The 15,393-nt window shown below is 38.7% G+C and overlaps 1 protein-coding gene across 1 annotated transcript; it reads right to left on the bottom strand.

Annotated features, from left to right (window-relative positions):
- Nucleotides 1-2,052: 2,052 nt before the first annotated feature.
- On the bottom strand, nucleotides 2,053-14,996 carry LOC133130026 (glutaredoxin domain-containing cysteine-rich protein 1-like). The gene is made up of 4 exons (XM_061244237.1): nucleotides 14,595-14,996; nucleotides 6,853-7,092; nucleotides 5,694-5,759; nucleotides 2,053-2,232 (listed from the first exon to the last, which is right to left on the bottom strand). The coding sequence occupies exons 1-4, from the start codon at nucleotides 14,994-14,996 to the stop codon at nucleotides 2,053-2,055; spliced, it is 888 nt and encodes a 295-aa protein (XP_061100221.1).
- Nucleotides 14,997-15,393: the final 397 nt, after the last annotated feature.

The following is a 15,393-nucleotide window of genomic DNA, read 5'->3' as shown; positions in this document are numbered from 1 at the left end:
ATGTCACTGAATCACAAGCAGAAGATAGGCTAATTGAATTGCACTGTTACAAACATTTGCCATTTGGTTTTGTTTTACACGTTTCATGGGTACTACATTCAACAGGTGGCAGGTTCAATGTTCAGTGTCACCTTTGTCATCAAGGAATTCTAGCATTGAATGACTGAGTCTGTAATGACAAATAAATGATGTCTGTTAACCAAAAGAGGGATATAAATGTATGGACATTGACACGGACTTTTAAACAGACTGTGCCGCATTGCCACCAGGTTGGAGGTCATCTAAAAAAACTGCATATTGCGAGTGGTAATTTGCGATCATGTCAATTGGAGGCATCCTGTATTGAGCCCCATTTGCATGTTGTTAATGCAATTTAAATATGCATGACCCAGATGGTGCACTGTGTCGCTAATTTCCCTGGCAACGCAGTGCCGTTGTGTGTGCTTTCCACCCTCTGTGGGTGTTTTGTGACTCGTGCGTAATGTTTTCTTCATCACAGCATCACAGTTGTGTGTTTACCCGCTCAAGCCGATGTTGTACTCTACAATCCAGATTGAATCAGCGCAGTCTATGGTGTAGTGGCTAAGCTGCTTGACTGGGACCTGGCAGGTTGCTGGTTCAAGCCCCATTGTAGCCCCAATAAGATCAGTGGAGCTGATGGGCCCTTGAACACAGCCCCTTAACCCCAGGGGATTGGCCCCTGCTTAGTCTAATCAATTGTAAATCACTTTGCATAAAAGCATCAGCTAAAATAACTGTAATTTAAAATAACTGCAATCCTGATAATGCCATACGGAGACATCAGTCCAGCAGGGAGGATTCGGTTGAGTGGTGAGACCTGAGGATATCCATTTCTCATCACTCAACAGGACTTCTGATTGATCCAGCACCTGCAACGATGATTATGAATGCAGCAAATATAAACAGGCAATGAAAGGTAAAAAAAAACTAAAGACATCAATACAAGCTGGATGAAGGTTGAAAGTTGCAGTGGGGGGCGGCGTGGAAGACAAAGTTGATTAAATGGAATGTGACTATTATTTATTTATTAAAATATTTATTTAACCCAGCAAAAATATCTGCTGCTGATACGAGTGGCATGTTAGCGTTTGACCACAGGTCACTGCTGACACCAGAAGAGACCAGCTCATTGTAAAGTATTGCTGACTGGTACTGACTGCTGCCCAGTCAGCACCTGGACTCATCATAAGAGTTCACACTGATGACACGTATGAAGCAGTGCTCTTGGCTTCTCCTTCACCGTAGCACACCAGCATGACAACTTTCATTTTTGCCCTCCATAAGAACATTACTAAGGGTGCTGCCATTAGGACATATACATATATTATATAATATATTATATAACCAAATAGGTCAAACTCTAAGGGCTCCCTGCTCGGCTCAGTGAAATTATAGACTGTAATTATAGACTAGTCACTCAGGTTTGCAATGTCTGATACATTTTTAAGTTCACCACAAAATATCAAAAATATAGGCAACTGTAAAACACAATGAGATACTGAGGTTTTTCTAAATGGGAAGGGCTAGTTGCATGGCACTGAAGTCTGGTATACAGCATCAAATTTCTATAAATTGCTTGCCATTATTTTGTGAGCTAACATTAGTTAATTACTTTCCTTCAGCAATTATGCAGTTAGCTTTTAGTCACAGCACCCTTTAATAACTTTGTAAGGCTGTCACTTGTTTAGAAAACAATACAAAATTCCATTTCTGTGGAGGAAGGGGGAAAGATAATGTTTACTTAAAATGTATTTGTATTTCTTATCACTGTGTTTGTTGGATATACTGCTATAATAATGTATAGCCTACTTCTAACATAATTCTGAAAACACTAATTGGCATATACTGTAATAGCTGAATCAATAATAAAGCATTCAAGGTTCTGTTTGTCTGAGAAATACTGTCTTTATTCACATTTGCGTGAGGAGAGTGCCATGGGTATTCTTGTGCAGTCCCATGCTTGGCCTGTAGGGGCAGTCAGGTGATTGGGGCAGAGAGGGGGCTTGGGGGGCTGAGTGCGTGCATGCAGTCCTATCGGGTGCAGCTAGGGCAGGGCTGCAGGCCGTTCTCATTGCAGGCGGTGCATTTGAGGGCCTTGAAGGCGTCCGTGAAGCAGTTGCGGAACACGGACATCTTGCTGCCATGGCACATGGGGCACGGGATGAAGGCAAATCCCCCACAGGTGGGGCAGGTGTGGGGGTGCTGCACTCTCTGGAAGCAGAAAGAGCATGATACCCCGTGTAAATAAGATAGCTTCGGAGTTGCTGTAAGGTCTATTTCTTCACTTTGAAGGAGGTAGACTCCTATAGGCTTCAAGTCTTTATGCTGAACCGAGTCAGGTGAATGCACAAAAATGAAAATTAAATCGAATGTCTCGTCTGAGTAAGTCTGGGTAATTTCCCCAAAATGGCGGTGTATTCCTTTAAATCTGGTCAGGCCCTTTAGTGAGGCTCAGTACTCCAGTTCAATCGGTCATCTTCCTGCTTATAACTTCACAGATATTATAGCTTAAAAAGATGGTTGACTCTTATGTCCTGCTTTTTTTTTTCACTCTCAGAAATAAAGGTATAGTGAGGGTACATTTTTGTTCTGTAGCCTAACTATTGAACACGGCCGTAACTATGCCGAAATAACAAGCAAGACTTTAATATTTACTTGGTTGCAGAATCAGTTATGTGGCAGTTTTGGCCTGTGCACAGGTTAACCTGCTTGCTACTATTCTATCCTGTATAAGCCCGAAAAACCCGTAGAGACAGGTAATTAAAGTCGGCCAGCCAGCCGAACAACAAACTCTTTTATTGTAGGTAGCCCTAACGATAACTAATTATTGTAGTGTAACACTAATTGTCTTACCGAAAACCGGCTAATAATATAACTAGCTAGACTGCGAACGCGTTTGAAATAATTAAATAAGGGCAAACTAACGGGATATATGGGATAACTACCGTCACTACGTCCCCTAGCTTGGCTATGTTGTTTCAGAATGTGAACCACTTAGCGGGGGTCTTATTTGCACTGAAACGTAACTTCAAAATAATTTATATTAGAAAGGGGTGCGGCTTAAGAATCAACACTAGACGCTTTACACGCATGACATACCCTAAAATAACAATAATAATCTATTTTGCAACTAATTAGTACCATCTACAAGCAAAAAGGTACAAAATAATTATATATTCCTGGCTTGGGGTACAATGTTATGTACCTATAGGCTACCACCCCAGTGACAAGCAATTGTGCCTTTTTCTGAGAGTTCCAACTACAAGAGGTCCCAGTTAGTAACAGGGGTGTCTGGTGTTTCAGAACATCCACCCACATCTAAACCCAAGACCTGGTTGGTCTTCCGTAACATTTGTGGAACTACAAATCCGTCCTTGTGTCATTGCATATAGCATACCTTACAGTACATAGTATACTTTGTAGGCATTTAACAGCTCTTATCTAAAGAAGCTTACAGAGCTTACAGATTTTACATTCAGTCCATGTATACAACTGGATATTTATTGAAGCAATTCAGGTTAAGTGTCTTGGTCAATCTGCAAGCTTTGAGTTACAAGCTCAGTTCCTAAACCAATACACTACATCTGCTGCCCTTTCTTGCTCAATTGTTTCCCCTTGTTTTTACCATTGTGCTGTACTGGGCTTAAGGTGGGTTGGATTTCAGGGCCGCTAACAGGTTTACTTTTTATAACATGCTATTGCAAGCCATGCTCCTCTCTGCCAGAGGAAGCCCAATTTGTTCTTCCTGTTTAACTTTTTTAACATACGTATTGTATGTGTACATGTTCGAAGTATATACTGTATTCTATAATATTTATCATTTTGCAATATTTCTTTTCCATATGATTAATGACACAATAAGAATAATTATCATTGTGGCAATCATAGAAATAACAATAATGACAATAATGAAAAGAAGAAAAGATTGTGAAATGTAAACTGTAATATTAATCAATAATAATAATAACAAACAAAATATAATAATAACAAAATAATAACATTAAAGCCAATGAAGAAAGGAAAGGAAAAACATGCCGATATAGTGATAAGCTTGGAAATCCAGATGCAATATGTTCGGATTGTCTATATGTGAAGTGAATGGTCCACCAATACAGCTATTATACACTAAATGACCTAAACATCATTACCATGAGTTCCAACCCTCTCATCACACTGAGGCAAAGCTCACATCCATTTGCTCTTCCGAGTGATATGGCTCCCCCTGCTGTGTGTCAACAGTTTCAATGAATGCAAAGCTGGCACCCTGCATGCATTATTTATGCCATTTATTGATGCCCATTCATAATTCATGGCAGCTCGCAGATGCATAATTGATGACATGTCTCTGCGTATTTCTGCTTTGGCGCAGTTTTGCTGAGGCGAGAGGGCAGACTGGCACAGACTCGCTGGCCACATAGAGGGCACTTAAGTTCTCCGGTCACAACTGCCAGGAAGCTGGCACCACGTGGCTTGGGCATTTGAGAACTTGGGGTTTGGACACTTGTACTTCCTCTTCAGTACACATGGGTAAAAACAGAGCACATTGGGTTAGTCACCAGAACAATGTCCCAAACGCTGACACATAATGTTCTCATAATGCTGCTTCCACCATTACAGAAACAATGGGGATGTTTTGTGGCAGCTGAACAGAGGTTTCAGCACTTGGAGTAGCAGATGCCAATGGGAGCTGAGTGGCAGACAGATGAATTTGAAAAGATAGAGCTCAAAACAAAACAGTAACAGAACAATAGTATGAGATGACACCTTACATTTGAAGTCCCATTAACCCCTTAAGTCAGTTTTTTGGGGTTTTTTTGCATTCAGTCCTCTTTTCATGGTGAAATTTTCAGTCACTGGTAACAAAATATACCTTTTGAAACAAGCGTGCTATAAATATGGTAATGTCAGTGTCCTTTATAATTGACTTCTGAATTCCCATCGAAAAGCGACTCATGCTATACATCATTAGTTTAGAATAGGCTATTAAATGCCATATTAATAATGTATGATAATTGTACTGTTTTATTAAATGTCAATTGTTGGCACATTAACCTCTTAATGCAGAGGCAGAATTTGTCAGTACCTATTTAACCCTTTTTTGGAATGCTTTTTTCAAAATTCTAGGCCAGTCTTCAAGAATTTTCAATTACCAACAATAATTGTTGCATTTAATGTGCAGTTAAGAACATTCTAATCACATATTTATGATCTTGCACATTAAAGGATAAAATTATACTTTATCTAGAACACTGTAGAACATGCATCTCAAGCTGTTGGCCTCAGTGTCTACAGATTTGTGTGGCTTCCTTTCAATCAACAGGTCTTGGAATGTTTCCATTTAGGCCTAGGAAAAGTGTATGGATTCATCAATCAATTACTTAAATGAAACACTTAGGTGGCCAATAAAACAGCTGACACTGGGGTCTTCCAGAAGTGGATTTTGAGAACCCCACTGTAGATGGAAGAAAGGAAGGAAAACGGCATTTTCTTACTCTCACTCTTGGGTGTGGGCTACTATAATACTATATAAGCCAGGCCACAAACTTGGCTTTATGAACACATATACAGTATATTACTTTATTTTGATATAAAAATATGCAAATGGTTGACCTTTTATCAGGTTTATATGATGAACTATGATCGTTTGTCTGCATTGGCCAGTATTACTGTACCTCAATTTTGTTGAGGAGATCCTGAAGCTCTCCCGATTCATTCATCCCCAGTATTTTCTGAGCACCCTGGGAAAATAAGACAAACTATCAAGAAGTGTAAAACTTGTACACAACATTCAGAGATCAAAGAGGTCAGCAGTGTTCAATACCTGAGAATTTGTTGTGGGAGGCACTGAATGTAAAATAATACAACATCAAGCAACATCAACATCTCTGTGGGCTTAACGGAGAACAATTTCCACACTGAGCTGCTTCTAATGATTGAAAACTCTCAAGAGTTCTATTTTTTAGACACTGCATTCTATTCACCAGATATTTATCGAGGTTTCACAGAGAGAATACAAGTCAAAGGCAGAAAGAAAAATCTATACACAGATCTTGAGAGGTATAGGAGCAGCTACATGAATTAATTGTAAGCATATACAAATAATTCAAGGGGTGTAGGTTGCTCAGGATGAATGCATTCGCTGAATACATAAAATGTAGATGTAAATAGCTTGAAGTGATACATTATATTATCAGCTATTATGAATCTCCATAATTATGCATGTTGCTCTCCATGCAGGAGTTTGTTATGACAGGACAAGATATGCTTTATTGAATCCCATGGGGTAATTTGTCCTCTGCATTTGACCCATCCTCCCTACTTAGGTGCAATGGGCAGCCACAGTGCAGCGCCTGGGGACCAACTCCAGTTCTGAGGCCAGTGTCTTGGTCAAGGGCAATGTTAGGAGTATACCTGACACCCATTTCTTTCAGTTAGACAAGCTTGTGTGAAGGTTGTAGATATCTCACACATTTATACGTTTGTCCTGTAATTAATTTCCTGTATTTCCAGCTCACCTACAAACCACACAAAATATCAGTCTTGCATCAAAATGACCTTTCCTGTCGATTCAGTCTCAAAGGGAAGTTTGTTATATTGCTTTAGCGGACCAGTATGTGAATATATCATCAGCTTTAAAGTTTTTCAAATACTGTTTTATAAATATATATTTTTATTACACTATACAGCTTGTGTGAATGGTGAAATGTTTCTGTAAAAACATAAATGGTGTGACAGAGCAGGATATGTCATCGCTACAATGAGGTAATGTATTCATGTGATTACTTCCATGCGTGTGGCGGTGCTTGCTTATAGACCGAAGCCCAACTTAACCCCGAGGTAGTGTCCGTCGATGAAGACCACGGGAAGGGAGGGGGGCTCCCCCACCTTCCTGCAGCGCTCCTCCAGCTCCTTGCTGTAGTCGCTGTTCAGGGCCACGTTCTTCTCCAGGAATTTAACCCGGTGGTTCTGGAAGATCTTGTGGACTAGCTCACAGCGCTCGAATGTGTCCCTCACCACCCGGAAACTTGTGGTGTAGATCACAATCTGCCCAAACTCCACTTTCACACTTGACTGGGGAAACACATTAATGCGTCATTCATTATTTATTCAACTCTTAGCAGGCAGAAATATTGTTTTGTCACGACCGGAGAGGTAATGTCATAGTAATTGCTTATTAAAGTAAGGTCAGTATTGTATAAGGAAAACAGGTCTGACCCCATGTTAGCACCCCTATAAATAATGCTTCCACTCAGTGTGCATTATTCAATATGCCTGGATTCTATTGGCTGCCCAAGAAACTGACACTGTCATTTGGCTGTCATCACGTTTTTAATTTGTCATTTTGCTACAGTATACCGGTAGATAAAGATATTTCACACTCTCCAAGCTGGGTATATACATGTGGCATACAGTATAGTAAATACCTGTAAAAGTAAATGCATTAAATTATACAGTAATTGACAATAACTGGAATAAGAATCATCAAAGTTGATTACTTTTTTGTGGTTTGACATGAAATGTACACAAACTGTTGGGGAAAGCTCAATAATTTCTTGAACCCAGTGGGTATGAAAACCAGGAACAATACAGAGAAAACAACATAAATATACTCATTATTTTAAGGCGATCAACTTTTTTGCCTTTATTTCCAAACAGAACAATCAAAAGCCTGTTCCTATTATGGACAGCAAGATAATGAAAATGAAGTATAATATTACAGATGGATGTCTAATGCAATCACAAAATGGAATTATGCTTACCCTTAAGTGGAACACAGACTGCCGTCTGTGACAGGTTACAGTACACATCAGTGAGAGGAAAGAACAGCGCACAGCAGAAGAATGAGATGAAGAAATCCCCTAATCCATATCGTCCCCTAATTAGACATTATTTAAGTATTAGCTAATTAACTGAGTACTTAATCAGTTATTAATGTCACCATGCTATTTTGAATGTATTTCAATGTTAAGGTGTCCTTGTCAGATGTGGCCAGCAGTCCTTTTCAATGTACAACTTTAACCCTTTAATGGTCAAAAATGACCTGCCACTATGTTTAACAGCAGAGAAAATCCCCTAAATTATCTTTTTTTCAACTTTAAATTTGACGACAAATTTGTGATGAGTGGCAGGTTGTTTTTTGAAGCAATATAAATTTTGGGTTTAAAATTCAATTAAGCTGCTTTAGTGATGGCGGACAGCGTACAGAATGTTCAGACTACACAAGGGTTAATTCATATATTTCTTGTAACAAGAAATACAGCATCTGTGTATGCATGTGTGTTTAGACCAACAGTGTTTTAAAATGCTTGTTTTGCTGTTGTGTTGTTGTTTTTGTGTGTGTGTTTCTGTGTGTTTGTTTTGTACATTGATAATGTCATAATGTCATGTTCTTGTGATTTTGTAAGGTCACATATATTGTAAAACACATTTTATATGACACTTTTTATATATGTCATATAAATATAACATGCACATGAAGCATCATAATAATTATGACCTTCAATGATGCTGGGGAGCTGTGGTTTCAACAACAGTCAAGTTATAAAAACTAATGATGGAATACAAAACATTTAAAAGCTATAAAACTTTAATCTGCATTAAACAGAAAAAAATGTGTAACCAATTAAACTCATTCTCACATATTTCAAGTTAGGCACAAAACTTCCCAATTCAATGAAAAATACATTTCTCACATGGACACTTTACTGTCTCCTCCACTCAATGGCAACCACAGCCCACAAATAATGAAAATAAAAAATGCAAAACACATTTTACTTGTCAAATTTCACAAAGGCAAGATACAAAAAAAAAAAAAAAAAACAATTCACTAGTGACTAGTAATTACAATACAAAGAAATACAAACCAAATCTATAATCTCATTTCATGTAGGACACAGCTACAATTTGCACATTTACAAGGCAATAATCTATTTATGGATTTGCACACAAAATAGATTTAATGTTTACAAAAATGATCATTTCCAAACGTATTTCTTTTTTATTCTGAAGGAGACTGCCCCCCAGCTTTTTGTCCTCTTTCACAGATTGACAAGAAGTATATTTTTATGGGACGCAAGAAAATAATATTTTAGATTTAGACTTTCAGACCCACCAGATTTTAATCTAAAGAACATTGTTATTTGCAACTCTGAAAGAAGGGGACAATGTGGCACAAACTTTGTAAAGATTTGCCAGCTCCTCTCAAGGGGCTTCCAGAAAGCAGGTATAAATTCATCACTGTCTCTTTGTTTCTGCTGGCTCAATGGAGAAGAACACCACTGGATTAATGGGCTCTTGATAGTGGACCCATCGCTTCCACAACCCCTGTGTGATATTCAGATAAATCACAATTCAGGGAGTAGCATGGCAGCTAGCAAAAAGAGAATGCTGTGTACAAGTCTGAAGTCCAGCTATGCTACGCTGGTTCACAAAGTGCAGTGGTCAGCTTTTCTATGCAATGTTCCCAGAATTGTTTTACACACAGTACTGTAAGTAGAGGAAGATCTGCAGACCAGGGCAGAAATAAAAAATAGAGGGCCTATTGTATCAGAACTTGTGAGATGGACTTCCAAGGCCAATACCTGAGATTAATTTTTTGAATATACTTATAGATATTTCCTTATATGCACCTACCATTCCTGATATAAGCAGAGTTTTGAATATGTTGAATATGTAATACTTTTTATACTATTTTTATTTAGAAATTAATAATGTATATTTATAGTATCACTGGCTGTGCAAAAGCAAAGCACATAGTTTTTTTTTTTTTCATTAATAGATGAATGCTATATTTTACATTGCAGAGTATTTGATTTATTGTAGCTATGCTAATGGTGGTATTAATAATCATGTCATATATCTCACATTGCGCAATCTCTTTATGTGGAATGCATTCTAAGACATTCTTCTAAATGGAAATAATATGTGAATCATATTACTTGGCTCATACAATATGTTCCCTTTTCTGATACATTCTATTGTTGGAATAGTATTGTATTATTCTATTGTAATAATTCTATTGTAGCTTCAGTGGGATTTAAAACCGACACCCAAGCTTAACATCTAAATAATTCATGAATTAATCCCTGAAACTAATGAATAAAAAATAAATAAACAGAACATATTATAGTGTCGACTATACACAGTTAGGAATATTCCAGTACAATATGTTATTTTTTCTTTTGAGCTGTTTATGAAACTTTTCCTTTCAGTTTAGAGTACCTCAAGTGAATTGATATGTGATTTTCTTTATTTTGCCATTGGTTTATATGGGTTCAGGGAAATCTTTTTTGAATTTGTTTGTTGATACGCTCTTGTCCAAAAGACTTTTCATTTCAGTGCTGTACCTACATACTTATTGAGGTTTGTATACTTGCATTTTCATGAGCGCTCTAATCCCAATCTGTTGGGTTATGTTGTTATTTCATTTATTTTCTTTTTAGTCTTTATTTATAGAAGTAACTCCTATTTTGGAATGTAATAGATCCAATCAACAGGGGAATGGGTAGGTAATCAGATACAGACAGGTTTGAGGGAAGTTGTCCAAGGCACAGGAGTTAACACCAATACTGCCCTAACGAGTGCCATTGGCTCTTTAATGGCCACAGTGTAAGAGAACCTTTCTATCAGCCATAGAGGAAGGGAAACAGACAAATAAGACACAGATACTGCAGAGATGGCAGCTGCAGAGTAGTGGAAAGGGGTGAATTGGGAAGGTAACACTGTGGCAGTTCTGGCTTCAGCCCCACTCGTTTGCTCCGGTGTCCCAGGGGTGCCCCAAAAATAAACCCACTCCCAGCAGCCTCTCCGGCAGAAGGCCTTCAGGGATGTTCTTTCTGCAGAAGCCTGTTGCCTCGGATGGAACCCTTCAAGAGACACAATCATAGTTTCAGCTACTTCAGCACGTATCACCAGAACACCTTCTCGGCTCAGAAATGCACAGGTCCAGCAACTGAGGGCTAGAAGGGGCAATGGGTGAGAGAGTACTGTTTCTATGGCCATGGGCCCGATTTACAGCAGATTTGGGGAGACCTCACCTTCAGATTTTCATAAGTGGGGAATTCCTCCACCCCTAGTAGATTTTTATGCAGTATAAGCCCCTCCGACCTGCCGGAGTGCAGCCCCCCAGAGCTGAAACTGGGCACCCCTGAGACACACCTGAGCACCAACCTTCAGCACAGAATCGGCTGCTCTCTCCTATTCAAAATATCCTACCCTATAGGACCCACACATATTTGAAGGCAAGGCAGTAACCATAGATGGAATAAGAAACAGGTTAAAATCCAGTCCTGGAGGGCTGCAGCGTTTGCTCATTTATGGTGTGTGATTGAAGTGAAATGATTCAATTCTGTGTAATTCTGTGTTGAATGTATCAAAGCTTTTTCTGATTTTCTTCCTTAAACACAATGCAGGTTTGGCTCCTTATCATTTGCGTTGTCTTTCAATTCCTCATTATCGACTAAATGGCCAGTTTTATATATCATGTGTCCTCATATTCACCAATTATCATGTTATCAGTAAAGAAAATGTACCTCTTTTATCCAAACATTTGTAATATTGCACAGTAAACACAATGTGAATATGTGACTTTTGAATATGACTGCATAGGTACTGCTGACATAATGTGGCTTAAGAGGGTAAACAATCTCTATAAACACGAAAATAATCTAATTAAGAAATATGATAAAGATTTGCAACTTGCTAAAATCCTGGGATTGCCATTGTGGTTGGAAAAAAACCATCATACACAGGGGCACCCCAGGATTGAGTTTGAGAACCATACTGAATTTATGTCATTTGATTGGTTCAAGTCTCAACACACCTGATTCCCCAGACTTTAATTGGCTGTTGAAAGGAAATACACTGCTGCCCTCCAGCACTTGAGTTTGACACCCCTGGGGTAAATGCACATGCTTTTCTTCCTGCATGCACAAGTACAATGCACCACTGTATACTGTACAGTTACTGTACACAGCAGGGACATAATGTATGGTCAGATTAGGAAAGGTAGGTGCAGGGCATTGCTGCCTTCACTATCATCTGTGTATTTCAGTACACAGAAAACATTGCACTGACAACTGACATAAGATTATGGAATAAATAGAGAATTACTCTGTCTTTAGGGGTGCCCTACCCACATATCTCACTGCACCTTAGAGGAATTTACATGACCAAAAATGTTTGCACTCTGCAGAAATGGTTAGTGACCAATATTACACAATATAAACTGCAATTCAAAGGTTTTGCTGGATTTTCATAGGGTGCATGTGCCTGATACACAGTGTTATCCAGTTAAATAGTTTCATTGCTCACAACTCAGGCCAGCAAAAGTAGTCTGTCACTTTGGGATCAGTGTCTCATTAGCAGGACACTTACGAAGTATTGTATAGGTAATGGCATGTCAATTTGTAAATTATGACGTAAGTAACTCATGACTATGTTTGACCTGTTCTTCAGTTTGTACTCTTAAGTACTCTGTAGGTAATTGTAGTAGTCAGCAGGAAGCCACAAATGATATCAGGGTCATTCATTGAAAAATCAACCAGTTGTGGGAGTTGACCTATCCAATTTTGCTCAAGATTTGTTCTTTGATTTTGATTCTTTATATATTCAGTAAAGATCAATCAAAATATTAGCCTCATTGGATTTGTCATTCTAGAGATATTGGGTCTTAAATAAGGGGGGGGGGGGGGTGATACCCAAAAAGTCACTCGTGAGTGGAATATTTGTCTAGTTCATAATACTTTATAGACTTTCAAACTTCTCAGACTAGTCCATATGTTGATTAAGAACAGTCACAAGGAAAATGAAGTCAAATAGATAATTTCTTTTTTTTTAATTGTACAATGCCAAATTTTGGTCCGGCCAGAAAATGACCAAAAAGTGTTGCATATTCAACCAAAATCGTTGGGAGGATGGAAAGTTCCCTATCAAAATAAATGTTATGTAGTTCAAAATGGAATAATAGGCCTACTTATGTACAAAAAATGTAGTTGATACTGCAATGCCTTAGCATGTTTTAATCAGTTCAAACCAGACCTCACATTACATTTAAATATTTAAGTTTGAGAAAAATTGGAGTGGTCAACTCCCACACCTCTGGCTGATTTTTCACGGAATGACCCCATAATTGCATGTTGGTGTCTGAAACCTTTTGGCATATGAGTGCAGGAGACTTGCACCAGGAGTGTCCAAACTAAAAAAGGGTTCACATTTGTATCCTTGTGGGTACAGATTTTTGGTCTAGCCCAACCATGATTAAACTAATCTTCCTTCACAGAATACACAAAATAATGTTTTCTGCCATGTTTAGCTCAGCCAGCTGACAGGATTGAGGACATTAGCCTGGATTCAATATGTAAATATTGGTATACAGTATATGATGGGTGACATTTTGTCTTGTTGAAACAAGAGAAAATCGTATTTCCACAGTTTAGAAATCTCACCATTCTCTTTATTTGTCATGTAATTTATAATTTGTCTTCTCATTGTCTGCAACTACAGGCCAATGACCCTGCAAAATGTTGAGTCACTAGAAAGCGGAAGTCTGTAGACATCATTAACCAGATGGGGTTCCCCTATAACACTTAACGAATTGAGTCATTAATCTTTCATTTGGCAGTGACCCCGCCTGCACTGTGATCATTCATTCATTTGGGCTGTTCTTGAGAAGGAGAAAGTGACACATCCTGTAGGCCTATCCTTTCCTAAAACACCAAAATGTACTGGATATATACTGCCATTATTTTCTGCAGTGATATAATTAAAATCTGTAACAGTATCACTTCCTGTTGGAATTAGTATCAGACAAAGGGGAGTAGCACCTGCTACTAGAAAGGATTCATATCTGTTTGAATTGACAGAATAAAGTGTAATAATGTAAATACTCTAAATGTCTAAATTTTTGTGGCAATTGTGTTTATGCAGGGATTTAATGCTGCTATAATGTGGCCATCTGCAGATAATAATATTGTTAGAAGTATGTCATTTTCTGAGGATAATGTTTGTTTGCAGTGATATCTTACTAGTTTACTGCTACACTACTTGTTCCAATATCATCAGCATGCAGACAGTTGGAAAGCCCACAAAAGCTCTAAAAGATTTGACTGTCGCTTGTCATATGAACACGTGTACTGTAGCTACTTTGGATTGATATGTAAAGTGTTGTCTTTGTCTAACTGACAGAACCAGAAACATAATTAAAAAGTTAAATCTCAAAATAATTGTTTCTCTCATTCACACAAAAAATTGAACAGAGCTAGTTCTGATTTCTGATATTTAATCTGTTCTTTTTCCTATGCTGTGTGTCTGTTTCCCTTGCATAAAGGCTAAACTGTTTTGTTGTTGTTGTTGTTGTTGTTGTCGTTGTTGTTGTTGTTGTTAACCATAGAAATGGCACACATTTAAAGTTAATAGCCTTTTGGGGGCTTTAAATCTCTGGACACCAATTAAGTAAACTCTGTGTGGTAACCCAGATGGAAAAATGGTTCCCAGGCCTGTGTTAAGAAGGAAGTAAGAAAAGAAAGTACTTTAACTGCAAAACATTTTTCATAAAGTGTTTAGATGATACTCACCCCATACACGCTGGACAGGTTGTTGAAGAGCACCTGACCAGCGCTCACTTTGTGTTTCACCCCACGCACTGTCCCATTTTTGCTCAGGATGTTCACGCGCTTGGTGCTGAAGAGTCTGTCTTTGGACGCACTGGCATACAGGAGCAAGTCATCCGGCTCGCTCCCGCTGTCATCCAACTCGGAGTTAAGTCCATTGAGGTGCCCGTTGGCTTCGCTGGTCGAAGGGGTGCTGACCCGTTCCGCCTCGGAGCTGCTGGAAGGGCAGTCAGAGTCCAAAGAGTCCGACGGCACTTCATCCTTGTACACCTCCTTTATGATCCGCCCGCTGTTCGCCGAGGCCACCCGAAACCTCACTTTCTTTTGCGGTTTATCGTCCACGGCTTTTAAGGTTGCCCGCTCCATTGAAACGTGAGAGGTTTACATGATCCTGATGATTTTTGTTTTATCATACATGCCACCATTTGATGCGAGGTCAATCGATATTCCAATGCGAGTCCGCTGTTCCGTGAAGACCTATAAACCTGTACTTCACCATTCCGAAAGAATTGGGACGCAAGCAGCCAGTCTGCCACCCAGCCAGTTAATAATAAATGACGTTTTGCCATGGTAACCGTGAAAACCTACAGAGTAAAGTGATAGCTTTCGATTAAATAATTGATATATTCTACTAACTTTTCAGGCAGCTTTAAAACGCAAACCGGGTCCCTTTTTACAGTGTGTACTTGAAATAATAATTTCTGGAAAGTAAGAGGGAAGTAGCCTGTACAGAAGAAACACTGTTCCCTCCAGTATTACCTTC

Source organism: Conger conger, chromosome 6 (assembly GCF_963514075.1).
Source record: "Conger conger chromosome 6, fConCon1.1, whole genome shotgun sequence".
In the NCBI taxonomy this organism is placed as follows: domain Eukaryota; kingdom Metazoa; phylum Chordata; class Actinopteri; order Anguilliformes; family Congridae; genus Conger; species Conger conger.
This window is presented reverse-complemented; position numbering and strand designations above follow the sequence as displayed.

Coding starts and splice junctions, on each gene's coding strand:
- LOC133130026 (XM_061244237.1), bottom strand. CDS start 14,996: ATGGAGCGGGCAACCTTAAAAGCCGTGGACGATAAACCGCAAAAGAAA. Junction 5,760..6,852: donor TCGACGGACACTACCTCGGG/GTTAAGTTGGGC, acceptor TTATTTTCCCAG/GGTGCTCAGAAAATACTGGG. Junction 2,233..5,693: donor ATCTCCTCAACAAAATTGAG/GTACAGTAATAC, acceptor TTCTGCTTCCAG/AGAGTGCAGCACCCCCACAC.